This window comes from Perognathus longimembris, chromosome 3 (assembly GCF_023159225.1).
Source record: "Perognathus longimembris pacificus isolate PPM17 chromosome 3, ASM2315922v1, whole genome shotgun sequence".
NCBI classification, from domain to species: Eukaryota; Metazoa; Chordata; class Mammalia; order Rodentia; family Heteromyidae; genus Perognathus; species Perognathus longimembris.
In genome coordinates this window covers 64,962,904-64,979,005 of record NC_063163.1, presented here as the reverse complement: position 1 = coordinate 64,979,005, position 16,102 = coordinate 64,962,904, and the positions used below count along the sequence as shown (strand labels likewise).

The window sequence follows — 16,102 nt, the reverse complement described above, 5'->3', positions numbered from 1 at the left end:
CTACTTGAGCCACGGTTGCATATTCAGTGATTTAATTGGAGATAAGAGTCTCATGGACTTTCCTGCTCTGGCTGGCTTTGAACCCCAGTCCTCAGCTCTCAGCCTGCTGAGTAGCTGGGATTACAGGCCTGAGTCTCTGGCACCTGGCTTTCCTTTTTTTTTTTTGTGGCCAGTCCTAGGCCTTGAACTCAGGGCCTGAGTACTGAGTACTGAGTATTGTCTCTGGCTTCTTCCCGCTCAAGGCTAGCACTCTGCCACTTGAGCCACAGCGCCACTTCTGGCCGTTTTCTATATATGTGGTGCTGGGGAATCGAACCCAGGGCTTCATGTATACGAGGCAAGCGCTCTTGCCACTAGGCCATATTTCTTTTCAACATAGGGGAAATTGGGGGCCATGAAAACTCACCACTTCGCAGCGCATCCCTTGGTGGCATTTAGGTCACGCAAATGTGACATGAACCCTTTTCTATCTGATTCAAAGACATTCCGTCACCCCCAAAGGAGACCCGGTGCCCATCAACAGTTACCCCATTCCTTACAGTCTGCCAGAGGCCTTTGGGGAGTAGAGATTTCATCTCTAGTTGCTCCCTGGGAGACCGCAGTCCAGGCCAAAGTTGGGGGGAGGGGGAAGCTGGGCAAGGAGTCTGAGTGGGGGAGAACTCTCTCAGAGGGCACAGGCTGGGGTCAGGAGCCCCCCCCCCCAGCTCTGATGTGGTATTCAAGCCAGAGAACCCCAGCAGGCAGCAGAGGTGGGGGGAACTGGTCTCAGAGCCGTGGACGTCAGCTGACAGGCTGGTTGCTGCAGGCTTTGGGCCAGGAACTCCCGTTTCTTTCCCTAGGAAGCTCCTGTGTGCCACTGATTTGGCTGCCAGTCCTGGGACCAGGGCTCTGCCTGGCACCTCTCCCTGGCGCAGAAGCCTGGGGGACCAGATGGTGGGGGGCAGGGGCTCTGGAGCCACCACCCTTTCAGCTCCAAGCCACTCTGGGACACTCACAGTTTGTAACTTTGGGGCCAGCTACTTTCTGGAAAGAACTTCACTGGCTCAGTTCCCCCCCCTTCTAAAACTTCCTCTGATCCTCTGATTAAATTGTGTGTGTGTGTGTGTGTGTGTGTGTGTGTGTGTGTGTGTGTGTGTGTGAGATGGCTCTGGGGCTTGAACTCAAGGCCTGAAAACTAACACTCTGCCACTTGAGCCGCACCTCCATGGCTGGCCTTTTGGTGGTTAACTGGAGATAAGAGTCTCATAGACTTTCCTGCCCAGGCTGGCTTCAAATTATAGGCCAAAGCCAATGGCTTCTGAACTTGATTAAATCTAGAACCACCTTCTTTCAGTACTAATTTTTTTTGAGTACTTGGAATTGAACTCAGGGTCTTGTGTTTGGTGTTCTACTGCCTCAGCCCTGCTGCCAGCCCTTTTTTTCTTTAGTTATTTTTTCAAATAGGATCTCCCATTTTTGCCAGGGCTCATCTGAAACCACAGTTCTTCTGACTTCTGCTCCCCAAGTAGCTGGAATGAGAAGTCTGAGCCCCCACACTCAGCCTCTTCATGGTACTTTAAGCAGCTGTCATTTTACAAGGCCTGGGCTGTGACTGTGTCTCTCACACACACATAGCTGATACACAGGTCTTCGTGTGGTAGGTGTGGAGCAAGTCCCAGCAGCTTCTATGCAGAGGAAGCTCACTTTGTTTTTTTGATGCTAGTTCTGGGGCTTGAATTCAGGGCCTGGGCACTGTACCTAAGCTTTTTTGTTCAAAACTAGTGCTCTACCACTTGAGCCATAGCTCCACTTCTAGCTTTTTGGTGGTTCACTGTAGATAAGAATCTCTGAGCCAGGTGCTGGTGGCTCATGCCTTTAATCCTAGCTACGCAGGAGGCTGAGATCTGAGGATCATGGTTCAAAGCCAGCCTGGGCAGGAAAGTCTGTGAGACTCTTATCTCCACTGAACCAGCAGGAAACCGGAAGTGGTGCTGTGGCTGAAGTGGTAGAGCACTATCCTTGAGCCGAAGAGCTCAGGGACAGTGCCAGGTCCAGAGTTCAAGCCCCACAACCACCACCACCAACAACAAAAAGAATCTCACAGATTTTCCTGCCTGGGTTAGGTTTGAATCTAAATCCTTAGATCTCAGCCTCCTGTATAGTTAAAGTTACAGGATGGTGCCCAAGCCCCTGAATCCAAACCCTATTCCTGGCACAAAGAATAATAAATAAATAACAACAACAATAACAACAACAACAACAAAAACCTGTGCACTGGGTGCCAGTGGCTCACGCAAGTAATCCTAGCTGCTCAGGAAGCTGAGATCTGAGGATCATGGTTTGAAGCCAGCCTGGGCAGCAAAGTCCCCATGAGAGTCTCATCTCCAATAAACTACTCAGGAAAGCCAGAAGTGGTGCTGTGGCTCAAGTGTAGATTGCTAGCCTTGATCACCAAGAGACTCGGGGGCGGCACCCAGGCTCTGAGTTCAAGCCCCAGGACTGGAAAATCAAATCAAATAAAAAATACTGTGCTTCCAGTGTCCTCCCACACTCTAGATGCCCTCCCTCCATTTCACACACCAAGTGGACATATGTACATTCACTCTGTCTGATGGTGTGACCGGGCCACAATGTGAATTCTGGTGTCTCTGGAAAATTCCAAGGCCTGATTGCAGCCACAGGGAGCCCTGCTACCCCCTCCCTCCCCATTCACTGTGTTACATAACTTTTAGGGATTAGTATTGTGGCTCCTAGAGGCAGCTGCCTGGGTGCACATCAGAGCTGTCCCTTCTTGGACTGGAAAATGACATTCCTCCCTGGTCCCTCTTGGGCCTCACCTGGAAAATGAGGATGGGTCCTGGGTCCCAGATCCATGTGACAGGGCACAGGGAGGGGTTAGAGCCGCCAAGTCTGGAGCTCAGAAACGTCCCCACGGTTCTCAGCAGAGCCTCAGGCTACCCTCTCTCCCCCTCTGACATCATCAGTTCAGAAACATCCTTTCTCCCACCCTTACCTGAGGCCACAGACACCAGGGCGCAGCGGCCTTCTCCTTTCCTAACCTCCATCATATATGCCACCCTCCTTCCCGTGGGGCCCCCTTGATCCCTGTTGCAAGGCCTCCCTTCCCTCCCCAGCAGCCCTACTCTAAGAGACCTTTGGCTCTTCTCTGGCTCTGAAGGCTGCAGTGGTTCCCCTGGGGCAAGCACCACCTGCAGGGAAGACCCAAATTCAGACGCAGGGCACTTTGGAGGGAGCCCCATGAAGCCCCTATTCTGGACCCCCTACAAAGAAACCAGCTAACGTCTCTGAGCTTCATTTTCCTGCTCAGTGAAATGGGCGCACTACCAGCTCCCAACTTACTGCCAAACAAATGGACTGTGGCCGGTGGCTCACACCTGTAATCCTAGCTACCCAGGAGGCTGAGATCTGAGGATTGCAGTTCAAAGCCAGCCCCGGCAGCAGAATCCAGTGAGACGACTCATTTCCAATTAACCACAGAAAGGCAAGAAGTGGATTCGTGCTTCAAATGGATAGAGCGCTAGCCTTGCGCAAAAAGAAAAAAGGAAAAAAAGCTCAGTGACAGAGGCTCAGGCCCTGAGTTCAAGCCCAGGGTGGGCACTCAAAACAACCCCAAAAAGAGCAAGCCAATTGGGCGCGGGATCTTGGCTCCTAGTTGGGCACTGGGCTCCCGCACAGCTCTGATCGCTGATCCCTCCCCATGCCCAGGTGCCAACCCACGTCCCCTCCCTGCACCTGCGGCTGGCTGGGAGCTCCGGGGGAGCCGGGATGGGGGGGCTGACCCGCCCTGGGGCTTCTGAGCCCCGCCCCGGCCCGCCTCACCCTCCCACCACCACCATCACCAATAAAGACGCGCCAAGGCTGCTGGCGGGCCCGGATCGGCGGCGCTGCGCAGTGTCCGCTCGGGGCGGCCGTGTGCCCGGGCCCCGCGCAGATGGAGCCCGCGTCGCGGCGGCGGCGGAGGAGCCGCCCGCTGGTAGCCACCTTTCTGCGCGACCCCAGCTCAGGACGCGTCTACCGGCGCGGGAAGCTGATCGGCAAGGTTTGGGGTGGGGGTGTGTGTGACACCCAGGGATTGCTGCCAAGGGCTGGCTCGCAGCCTGGATGGGGATGGAGGGGTCTCAGCCCGGAGGGGTGCGGCGGGGCGGGGCGGGGCGCAGCCTGGCGATCGCGCGCCTGGCTTTTGTCTCTGCGTGTGTCCTGCGCCCGGTGAATTTGGGGGTTCCGCGCTGCGCTTGCGCGGCGGGGCGTCTGGGGTTGTTGGTATAACGGTTGTGTAGTGTGGATTCAAAGGCGGGAACCGTCTTTGGAGGGCTGTGGCTGTGGATTGTGTGTTTGGGGTGTTGGTGATCCTCTTTAAGCGCCCCCCTCTTTCTTTTGAAGGTACCATTTCCAGGTGTGTGCGCAAATGTGCTAAGCATCTGAAATGTGCCAAACATCTCCGCCCTTAAACATCTGTGCTAAACATCTCTTAAATTGTGCGTTGTGGGTCTGTGTAGTAGTTCATCCCTGTTGCTATGTGTTGTGTGTCCACACATATCGCAGTGTGTGTGTGTTTGTGTGTGTGTGTACAGCATTGTCCTGTGGCCAGCAGGCCATATACAGCCAGCTCCAGATGTGTCTCTGGTTTCAGTGTTGTGTGTCTGGCACCTTTGTAAGTGTTCAATGTTTGTGTGTGTGTGTGTGTGTGTGCCTGTGTGTGTGTTGTGTGATGGTTTGAGCTGTGTGTCTTTATGTCTCAGATGTGTGTTAAAAAGTCCAGGCAACCTGGACGGATGCTGGTGGCTCACACCTGTAATCCTAGCTACTCAAGAGGCTGTGAGCTGAGGATCCTGGTTCAAAGTCAGCCTGGGTAGGAAAGTCTGGGAGACTTTATTTGTTTGTTCGTTTGTTTTTGTCAGTCCTGGGGCTTGGACTCAGAGCCTGAGCACTGTCCCTGGCTTCTTTTTGCTCAAGGCTGCCACTGTGCCACTTGAGCCACAGCGCCACTTGGGAGAGACTCTTATCTCCCAACACTATGGAAAAAGCTGAGAGTAGAGCTGTGGGTCAAATGATAGAGCGCATGCCTTGAGCAAAAAAAGCTCAGGGGCAGAGCCCAGGCCCCGAGTTCAAGGCCCAGGACCGTCACCAGAAAAAAGAAATCTTGGCACCGGGTCCCTGATGGCTTTGCGCTCCTCTGCCTCCCGCAGGGCGCCTTCAGCCGCTGCTACAAGCTGACCGACATGTCCACCAGCGCGGTGTTCGCCCTCAAAGTGGTGCCGCGCGGCGGGGCCGCGGGCGGGGCCGGGCGGCTGCGCTCCCGGGGGAAGGTACGCCCCTGCCTGGGCACGGCACCCCGCGGCCCCTGTCCCCAGGACGCCCCTGCCCTTCCTCCCAGCCGTAGTAGGCGCCAGGGGTATGCACTCGGCTGAAATTCCGGGAACTCCCTACAGGTGGAGCGGGAGATTGCCCTGCACAGTCGCCTTCGCCACCGCAACATCGTGGCCTTCCACGGACACTTTGCGGACCGCGACCACGTGTACATGGTGCTGGAGTACTGCAGCCGCCAGGTGTCCTGGGGGGAGGGACGGGGGCGGGCTGGGGAGGAGACCAGGGCGGAGGAGCAGGGCCTGGGGCGGTGTGGGCGGGGCGGGGCCGCGGCATAGGGTGTGGAGGGGGTGGGGCTGGCGCTGGGGGTGGGCGGGGCTGGGATACCGCGAAGGGCACGGAGGGGCGTGGCTGAGCTGGGTGGGCGTGGCTGTGACACCGCGAGGGCCTTGGGGGCGGGGCTGTCCCTGGGTGGGCGGGGCGGAGAGCCGGCTGGACACACCCACACTGCCCTGCTTTGCCTCCACTCTCCCCGTATCCATCTGTGCCTATCTGGTTCTACCTGCACCCTCCATCAGTGGACAGTCACCAGTTCCCACGTAGGACGGACCATCCACCCATACCCGTCCGTGCCCACTTGCACTCCCTCCAATCACCGGTGCCCAGCTTGCCAGCCCAGATGGGGGTTCATCGGATCCAGCTCATGCTTACCTAGGGACACCTCGGCCTGGATGAACTTGTTTCTACCTGCCCTATGCCCACCCACAGGCCCTCTGTGTTCACTTGGGTCCCTCTTGCCCCCAGCCATGACTACCTCGGCCCAGATGAAATTAGTTTAACCTTTATAGATCCCTTAAACATACTTTGCCCACCTTGCTCAGGTATATATCTGAGCCCCACCCGGGTCTATTTGTGTTTAGTGGAGGCCCACAGTTGTGTTCAAGTCTGACCATCTAGCCAGGTGCTGGTGGTTCATGCCTGTCATCCTAGCTACTCAGGAGGTTGAGACCTGAGAAATCATGGTTCAAAATGGGCTGAAGCAAGCAAGTCCATGAGACTTATCTTCAATGAATCATCATAAAGTGGTGGAGCACTGGCCTTGAACACAAAAGCTCAAGGACATCATCCAGGCTCACAGTTCAAGCCCCAGTACTGGCACAATAAATAAATAACTCTTGTCTAGCCCTGTCCAAACTCCTCTGTGGCCACATAGGCCCATCTGAACTCACCTATGTGCTTATCTATGCCCACCTGTGTCCACCCCTTCATTGCCTCTGCTTGCCTGTCACCGGTATGGCTGAATCTGCAGTCCCTGGCCCATGTGCTGAAGGCCCGGCAGACCCTGACAGAGCCCGAGGTACGCTACTACCTGAGGGGCCTGGTCAGCGGCCTGCGCTACATGCACCAGCGACGAATTGTGCACAGAGACTTGAAGCTCAGTGAGTACAGGGAGAGCCACCGTGGGGATCTGAGGGTGGGAGGAGCACCTATCCTCACACCAGCCCCGGTCTCCCCACCCAGGTAACTTCTTCCTTAACAAGAACATGGAAGTGAAGATTGGAGACCTAGGGCTGGCTGCCAAAGTGGGGCCTGGGGGCCACTGCCACCGGTGAGAGTAGGGGTGTTCTGGGTGATCCACATCTAGCCTGGATCACTAGCCTTCCTGAGCCCAGATCTCTTTATCTCCCAGAGTGCTGTGCGGAACTCCCAACTTCCTGGCCCCAGAGGTGGTGTCCCGAAAGGGACACTCCTGCCAGTCAGACATCTGGGCCTTGGGCTGTATCATGTAAGTGGGATCTGGTGAGTCGCAGGTGTGGGGAAGGTGGGCAGGACTGCCCAGGTGGGGCCAGGTGAAGGCAGGTCAGCACAGATAAGGGGGTCGGTGAAAGTGGATAGGAGATGGGCAGCTGGGGCAGGTATGGAGCTATGCAGGAGAAGGGCAGGTGTGAGCCAGCATTCAATGGAATTGGAAAAGTGTAGCATAGGTGTGTCCAGGGGAGCCAGGTGTGGAGGCAGATGGGCAGACAGATGGAGTCAACTGAGCTGCAAGCACAGGAATGGCCAGGTGTGAGCAGAGATATGGGAAAGTGAACCCAGTGTGTGTACACAGCAGGCATGTGTGGCTGGGTACAGACACGGGCAGGTGTGAGTATGTCTTGTTTTGTTGTTTTTATGTTGATAATGGGGCTTGAATCAGGGACTAGGCACTGTCCCTGAGCTTTTCCACTCAAGCCTGGTACTCTACCAATTAAGCCACAGCTCAATTTCCAGCTTTTTCGCTGGCTAACTGGAGATAAGAGTCTCACAGGCAGGGCTCCAGTAGCTTATGCCTGTAATCCCAGCTTTTCAGGAGGCTGAGATCTGAGGATCCTGGTTCAAAGCCAGTCCAAGCAAAAAGTCCATGCCCCTCTTATCTCCAATTAGTCACAAAAAGCCAGAAGTGCAGCTGTGACTCGAAGTAGTAGAGGGCTAGACTTGCGCAAAAGAGCTCAGGGACAGTGCCCAGGCCCCAACTGTCTTTGAACTATGATCCTCAGATCTCAGCCTCCTGGGTAACTAACATGATAGGGTTGAGCCACCAGTGCTGAGCCACAGTTTGTTCTTGATTCCCAACTCTTCTAGGTACACGGTGCTGACCGGCAGCCCCCCTTTCACGGGGACACCTCTGTCAGAGATGTACCAAAACATCCGTGATGCCCACTACCCGGAGCCTGCCCACTTGTCACCAAATGCTCGCCGACTCATCGCCCGCCTCTTGGCACCCAACCCAGCGGAGCGGCCCAGCCTGGACCATCTCCTGCAGGAAGACTTCTTCACTCAGGTGGGTGGCACCCCGAGAGCTGGCCTCCCCAGAGGACCAGGGGCTCACCGCTGGGACTGATCCTGAGCCCTCCATCTCTGAAGGGCTTCACGCCAGAGCGGCTGCCTCCACATTCCTGCCACAGCCCCCCAATCTTCGCTTTCCCCCTGCCTCTGGGCAGGCTGTTCAGGAAGGTGGGACAGCTGCTGGTGACGCAATGCCGGCCACCCTGTGAGTAGCTTACCTGCCCGCCCCACCTCCCCCACCCCTGGCTGTGCCCCCCATGTGCTCTGCCACTTGTCCACACAGACAGTGGGCATGGGGGTGACGGGCAGGTGTACAGGCCTCTGCCTGTACAAGGGGAGAGACTCTCAGAGCCTGTACCTCCCTCAGGCCCCTTCACCCCCAATACGGCCTCCAGTCCCGGAGAAGAGGGGCCAGAACCAGAGTCCATGGAGTGGGGCAGTGAGGTAAGCTACGAGGGTGGGGACAGGAGACACAGAGAGAGGGCATCCCTGCTCCCCCCCCATCCTCGTGCTCCCCACAGCCATGGGACTCTTCTCATTGCTCAGCCTTTCCTTCCTTCCTTCCTTCCTTCCTTCCTTCCTTCCTTCCTTCCTTCCTTCCTTCCTTCCTTTCCTTCCCTCCCTCCCTCCCTCCCTCCCTCCCTCCCTCCCTCCCTCCCTCCTTCCCTCCCTCCCTCCCTCCCTCCCTCCTCCTCCTCCTCCTCCTCCTCTTCTCTTTCTTTCTCTCTTTTTTTTGTGCTGATATTAGGGCTTGAATTCAAGGCCTAGGCACTGTCCCTTCGCTTTCTTGTTCAAGGCTGGGTCTCTACCACTTGAGCCACAGCACACTTCCAGCTTTTTGGTGGTTCGTTGGAGATGAGTCTCGCAAGCTTTTCTGTCTGGGCTAACTTTGAACTGTGATCCTCAGAGCTCAGCCTCTTGAGTAGCACAAGTGTGAGCCACCAGCTCTGAGTCCTTGGTTCATTCTATCACTTTTAGGGCGTGCTCACTGTATGCTTTGATCTGAAGTGGAAATGGGTCTCACTGTGGGCCAGGCTGGGGAGGGCTCTTGGGGGAATCCTTGGAGCTCCTCAACCACCCGGGGCTGCCTCAAGGGCAGGGGCTGCTCCTCATCTCCATTTTCTACAAAGGCCTCACTGTCCCAGGGAAGGGCTCCCTGCCCTGAGGCTCCCGTCCACCCTGTCACACGGGGAGCCCTGCGGAGTGACCTGGCAGGTGAGCAGACCCTCATCCTTGACTGAGGCCATGGGTGGGTTAGAAGAATCTAGAAACAGGGCACAGACACTGTTTCTTGCTGCTGGCTCCCTGCCTCAACTTTCCCACCTGAGACATAGGCACAATGGTCAGGATCCATTGTGATGATGGGGTGACAATTTTCTGGATATAGGAGGTTAGTTGGTGGGACCCCTCTTGGGGACGCTGTCTATTCCCCTGTCTATGGCTCGCTCTTTCCCCAGGGCCTGGGAAGAGCCCACTGCAGGAGGTGGAGACAGCCATCAGGAAGCTGCAGCTCTGCCTGGAGGCTGGCCTTGTGGGTAGGAAGCAGCCCCACCCCCACTCACCCCCACCCACTCTTGGTGTCCAGGAACATTGCCTGTACCCGCCCCCCATACATGATGAGCCCCTGTACTGCCAAGACAGCACTTGTTGGGGGGAGGGTAGCCTTCTCTCTGAGATCTGAGGGAGATGTCTAGGTTTTTTGTTTCTGTTTGTTTGTCAGTCTTGGGGCTTGAACTCAAGGCCTGGGTACTGTCCCTGAGTTTTTTTGCTCAAGGCCAACACTCTACCACTTTGAGCCACAGCCACTTCCAGTTTTCTGGTGGTTCCTTGGAGACAAAAGAGTCTCACAGATTTCCCTGCCTGGGTTGGCTTGCAACTGTATAATAAAATAAAGCCAAGTTTCCTGGTGCTTTGGACATTTGTGAGCAATTTGGGCTCACTCACTTCCGGAGGGAGCTCTTGAGGCTGGATTTTTACCTTCAAGGCACAAGACGTCCACTCCCTCTCCTGCCCCCGCCTCCTGTCTACTATGCAAGCCCTAGGTCCCTGCCCCAGCCTGCTTGGTACCCCATCCCAACTCCACTCACCTTCCCTCTGTGCCCAGCCACGCAGGACCCCCCAGGGGAGCAGCGGCCCATTCTCTGGGCTCCCAAATGGGTGGACTACTCCAGCAAGTATGGCTTTGCCTACCAGCTGTCGGATGGGGGCAGTGGTGTCCTGTTTCGGGATGGTACCCACATGGCCTTGCGCCCCCCAGGCAGGTAGGTTGTAGGGTTCCTGTCCCCTGGAAATGCAGGGCCCCCCTGCATTTTTCTGATATTCATTCTTTCAGGACTCATTTCACAGGTACTCGTAGGAAAGAGCAATGGCCCACAAATGTATGACTAAGTTGATTTCAGAGCGTGCTTTTCTGACTAACTAAGCGGGGTGTAGTTGGGAGGGTAGGTGACTCAATAGTGTGGGGGTGAAGGGACTCTGAAGCAATGATGGACAAGAATGACAACTGCTGGGGCTCTGGTGGCTCACGCCTGAAATCCTACTCAGAAGGCTGCGATCTGAGGATCGTGGTTCAAAGCCAGTCCGGGTATACGACTCTTAGTTCCAATTAACTATTAAATAAGCCAGAAGTGGAGCTGTGACTCAACCTGAGCAATAGCCTTATGCAGAAAAGCTCAGGGACAGAGCTCAGGCCCTGAGTTCAAGCCTCAAGACTGTGCCTCCCTCTCCCTGCCCCCTCCCCAAAAAAAGAATGACAAAGAACCAGCTGGCTGCTCAGTAGTAGAGCATTTGACTAGCATTCCTGTAGTTTGCAACTTAACCTCTGATAAAACACACACACACACACACACACACACACACACACACACCCACCACCACCACCACCACCACCACCACCACACAAAAACCCATCAGGAATAGCATTAGAGACACAGAGAACAGCATATGCAAAGTCTCTGAGATGAGGCTGAACATGGCAGATTTAACGTATGGCAGAGATGCTAGAGTGAACCAGACAAGATAAAAAGACAGAGACACACAGAATAAGCCCATTCTTTGACTCCTACTTGTGTGTGTGTGTGTGTGTGTGTGTGTGTGTGTGTGTGTGTACACATGAGTACCTGGTCTTAAACTCAAGGACTTCTGCTCTTGCTTAGCTCCACTTCTGGTTCATTAAAAAGAAGAGTCTCCCGGATTTTTCTTCCCAGGGCTGGAATTACATTTAACTTTACTCCTCGGACCTCAGCCTCCTGAGTAGCAAGGGTCACAGACCTCCAGCTCTGCCTCTTGTGTCTTCCTGGGAGGGGAGCGTGGCCATAGCCTTGGAAGCATAAGATCAGGACTCCATGCGGAGCTAGCTCAGCAGCAGCAGGAGCATGCGCTGAGGTGGGGTGCTGGCAGGAGGGGTGCCTTTGGGAGTGTGTGGAGGGCACTTGGCCGAGCTAGCATGATAGGTGTGGACAGTGGGGGGGGGGGGGCACCATGGAGGTGTGGTAAACAGGAAGGTGTCCAGAAATGGGGTACCTAGGACAGGTGCCCATACCCCCATGCACACCCCTCCTCCACAGCCAAGTCTGCTACCTGCCCGCCCACGGGGAGCTACACACGTTCACCCCCAGAGCTGTGCCGGGCCCTCTGCGTGCCAAGCTGGCAGTGCTGCGGCTGTTTGCCTGCTACATGCAGCGGCGGCTTCGCGAGGTGAGGTGATGGGGTAAGGGAGTGGGTCGGGGGACACAGGAGCCTGGAAGGCGGGGTAGGGGGGAACCTGGTGGCCCTATCCCCGACCCAGCATGGCTCCACAGGAGGGAACACCATCTGCACCTGCTCCACCTGCCCCACCCGGCCTGTGCCTGCTGAGATTCCTTGCCACCCCTGACGTGCTGCTGCTTCTGCTCAGCGATGGGACTGTGCAGGTGAGTGGGGGGGATGGGACCCATCGCAGTGGTAGGGACACATGTGGGGGGGCCCACGAACATTTGGCCCCTGCAAGAAAAATAATAAAAAATGTACTGTACATCATCTTTCTAATAATAAAAAAAAATAACGAAACTGGGTGCTGGTGGCTCATGCCTGTCATCCTAGCTACTCAGGAGGCTGAAATCTGAGGATTGTGGTTCAAAGCCAGCCCAAGCAGGGTAGTCTGTGAGACTCCCATTAACCTGCAAAAAACCAGAACTGGAGCTGTGGCTCAAGCGGGAGTGCGCCAGGCTTGAGTAGAAAAGCTAGAGACAGTGCCCAGGCGCTGAGTTCAAGCCCCAGTACTAGCACATGCACACAAATTGTCCTCAGGTGACCCTAGTTGAAGCTAGGACAGTTCTTCAGTGAGGGGAATATGGGGTCAAGTGGAAGGGCCTTGTCAGGTGACCACGGGGAGCCAAATCTCCAACCTGAGCCTCAGTGTCTAATGATACAGTGGAGACTTTCATGGGCCTCCCATGATCACTTAGCTTTACCGTTCAAAGCTGGTGTGCTACCACTTGAACTGCACCTCCAGTTCTGGCTTTTTTTTTTTTTTAACTGGTTAATGGGAGATAAGAGTCTCACAAACTTTCCTGTCCAGGCTGGCTTTGAAGCATGATCCTCACATTTCAGCCACAGGCGTGAGCCACTGGTGCTTGGGTGTGGTGGAACCCCAGGAAGCCCTAATCCCTTTGACACGGGGCTCTTTCCTTCACAGGTCAGCTTTGGAGCAGCCCAGGCCCATCTGGTTGTGAGTGGTGAGGGGGAGGGGTTGCTGCTTACCCAGCTGGAGCCTGGCCAACCAAGCACCTGCTACTCCCTGAAAACCCTCTGGAGCCAGGGCTGTGACCCCGATGTCCACCAGCGCCTCCATGTGGCGCTCTGCCTCCTCCAGAGCATTGGGTGCCCCTGATGGTCCGAGCGGACTCTGCAGGGCTGTGGGGACCGGCTCTTGTTTCTGTCTCTGTTGCTGCCTTAGGGACAGCCAGCATGACTTTTCAGTCTAGATTTTTGTTGGGCACTGTTCTTTCTTTCCTTCCTTCCTTCCTTCCTTCCTTCCTTCCTTCCTTCCTTCCTTCCTTTCATTCTTTCTTTCTTTTTAATGAAAGAAAACTTGATTCTGTGATGATCTGCTATCTGGCTCTGTTTGGGGAAAAAGGTATAGGAACTTTTTCAGCGGGAATTCCGTGTGTGTGTGTGTGTGTGTGTGTGTGTGTGTGTGTGTGTGTGTGAATCCTGGGGCTTGAACTCAGGGCCTGGTCACCGTCCTTGAACTTTTTTCACTCAAGTCTAGTGCTTTACCACTTGAGCCACAGCTCCATTTCTGGCTCTCTCTCTCTCTCTCTCTTTTTTTTTTTTTTTTGGTAGTTTAGTGAAGAGAAGAATCTCATACTTTCCTGCCCTGGGATGACTTTGAACCATGATCCTCAGATCTCAGCCTCCTAAGCAGTTAGAATTATAAGCATGAGCTTATGCCAATTCTGAAAGCATATTTCCTCTGTGATGAGAAAAAAAAAAGCAGATTCAAAACAGTGCTCCTGGGGCTGGGGATATGGCCTAGTGGCTAGAGTGCCTGCCTCGTATTCATGAGGCCCTGGGTTCAATTCCCCAGCACCACATATACAGAAAATGGCCAGAAGTGGCGCTGTGGCTCAAGTGGCAGAGTGCTAACCTTGAGCAAAAAGAAGCCAGGGACAGTGCTCAGGCCCTGAGTCCAAGCCCCAGGACTGGCCAAAAAACAAAAAAAAACAAAAAAAAAAAACACACAACAGTGCTCCTGGGAGAAGCAGCTTCCCCTCCTCCCACATGCAAACAGCACCTCACACATGAGGAGCCATACACAGCCTGTAATGTCTCCTCCCTGAGGTCCACGCTGCTTCAGGTGGTAGCACAGAGACTGGGTGCCCCTTCCCAGACCTGCCTGGACTCCATGGAACATGGCCCTGATCTACAGGCTGAGTGCTGGTTCAGTTCCCATTGGGGTAGAAAGTGTCTGGGCCACACAACTAGGTCAAAGAAAAGGAGACAGTCCTGCTCTAGCAGGACTTTGAGGGCAAGTCCTGTGTGTGTGTGTGTGTGTGTGTGTCCATACTGGGTCTTGAACTCAGGGCCTGGCTGCAGTCCCTTAGCTTTCTTACTCAAGGCTAGAGTTCTACCACTTGACCACACTTCCACTTTCAGCTTTTTTGCTGGTTAACTGGAGATAAGAGCCTCACAGGTTTGTCTGCCTAGGCCGGCTTTGAACGACGATCCTCACATCTCAGCCTCCTCGGTAGCTGGGATTACAGGTGTGAGCCACCAGTGTCCAGCTCTGGCCATAGGTTGGCAACAGCCTTGTAGACACCCTGGAGCCAGAGTTCCTCTGAATTCCTGACTCCTAAAGCTAACACACACATACAGTTACTATAGGTTTTATCCATTTGTCTTTGCCATCTGGTGTGTGTGTGTGTGTGTGTGTGTGTGTGTGTGTGTGTGTGTGTTGGAATCCAGGACCCCACCTCAGATGGGCAAGTACCCTCCCACAGAGCTGCACCCCAGCTCCTTCTTATTGTTTTAAGTTACAAGTTTGGGAGGGATCTGTCTCCCAGCGATGCACAACAAGGCTATGTGCCAACACAAGCCAACGGCCCGCTCCATTTCTGCCCAGAACACTTGTTTCTGGGGGAAAAGCAGCCGCTTGAGCATGTTTGACTGCTGTCTTGCAATCTGACCTACCTACCGTGTTTATTTCTATCTGGTGGTGGGCGTCAGAGTGGCAACAATCTGTGAGAAGATCCCACGCCCGAAGCCCACAGTGGTTTATTAAAAATAAACCGACGACAGAATATATTAATTTTCTAACCTCCCAGGCCGATTCTTATTTCTAGGTATGAGAACTTCAAAAGGTCTAAAAAAAAAAAAAAAAAAAAAAAAAAAAAGGGCACCCACACCACCCTCACACCCTTAAGTTTCTGGAATCTTCCTCAGAGGGGTTAACCATGTGCCCTCAAAAAAATAGAATTATTAGCCTCACTGATTTGGATTCAGGCGAGGCTTGAAAACTTCCAGAAATAGCATCAAATCCATTCCGAGGCTGGCTGGAATTTTCTTTTGAGGAAAGTGCCGAGGGAACCCTTAACTTTGAGGAACGCCGGGGAAGCTGTGCTGAGAACCATCTCCAGGGTTCAGTTGTACGCTTCTCCTCAACCCGAGTGGACCCCTGGGCCGCCTCCTCATTGGTCCGTTGGGGGCACCTGACATACAGTCTCCTCCAATCCAGAAAAAGAAGGGTGGGGCCAGCGCTGTCCTATCCCCGCCCCGGTCGGGAATTGCCGTGGCAACCGTGACGTCACAAAACGTTCCTAGGGTCCAGGCCGCCCCCTGGGCCGCTCATCAGAGGTACTGCTCCCTTCCCCTGTCTTATAGCAAAAGAGGCCATGGTTTTCCCCAGTCCATAAATAAACTGCTAGGGAAGGAAGGAGTGCTTGTTAGTCTGTCCTTGTTAACCCCGAAGAGAGATTGTAAAACCTTGATGATTCCAGGAGATTGCATTGACTAACAACAACAACAAAAAAAATAAGGTCCCATTTCAGGACTGGGAATGTGGCCTAGTGATAGAGTGCTCGTCTCCTATACATGAAGCCCTGGGTTTGATTCCTCAGCACCACATACACAGAAAAAGCCGCAAGTGGCAGTGTGGCCCAAGTGCTAGCCTTGTGAAAAAAAAAAAAAAAGCAAAAAAAAACCCAACCCTCAGGTCCTGAGTTCAAACCCCAGGACACACACACACACACACACACACACACACACACACACGGCCACAAGGCCACAGGGGAAAGGAGCCTGGATGAGGAGTGACTAGGAAATAGGTTGAGTGGTGTCCTGGTGTGCCATAGAACCAGCCAGCCAGCCCCTGTGTCTCCTCATGGAGACCTGAGAACAGGACACCTCTGGGTGGGGTAGAAGGAACAGCATCCTAGGGATTTGGGCCCAGGGTCACTTTGGAAACAGTAAGGTCATCACAGCGGGGGTGAGC

General features: G+C 54.5%; 1 protein-coding gene across 1 annotated transcript; it reads left to right on the top strand.

Moving 5' to 3' along the window:
- Positions 1 to 3,931: 3,931 nt before the first annotated feature.
- Plk5 (polo like kinase 5 (inactive)) lies at positions 3,932 to 13,000 on the top strand. Its single transcript, XM_048340619.1, has 15 exons — positions 3,932 to 4,039; positions 5,187 to 5,306; positions 5,430 to 5,546; positions 6,614 to 6,743; positions 6,826 to 6,913; positions 6,995 to 7,090; positions 7,927 to 8,125; positions 8,209 to 8,335; positions 8,498 to 8,574; positions 9,276 to 9,345; positions 9,588 to 9,665; positions 10,235 to 10,391; positions 11,697 to 11,826; positions 11,931 to 12,041; positions 12,806 to 13,000. Exons 1-15 carry the CDS (start codon positions 3,932 to 3,934, stop codon positions 12,998 to 13,000), a joined length of 1,803 nt encoding a protein of 600 aa, XP_048196576.1.
- Positions 13,001 to 16,102: the final 3,102 nt, after the last annotated feature.

Coding starts and splice junctions, on each gene's coding strand:
- Plk5 (XM_048340619.1), top strand. CDS start 3,932: ATGGAGCCCGCGTCGCGGCGGCGGCGGAGGAGCCGCCCGCTGGTAGCC. Junction 4,040..5,186: donor GCGGGAAGCTGATCGGCAAG/GTTTGGGGTGGG, acceptor TGCCTCCCGCAG/GGCGCCTTCAGCCGCTGCTA. Junction 12,042..12,805: donor TCAGCGATGGGACTGTGCAG/GTGAGTGGGGGG, acceptor TTTCCTTCACAG/GTCAGCTTTGGAGCAGCCCA.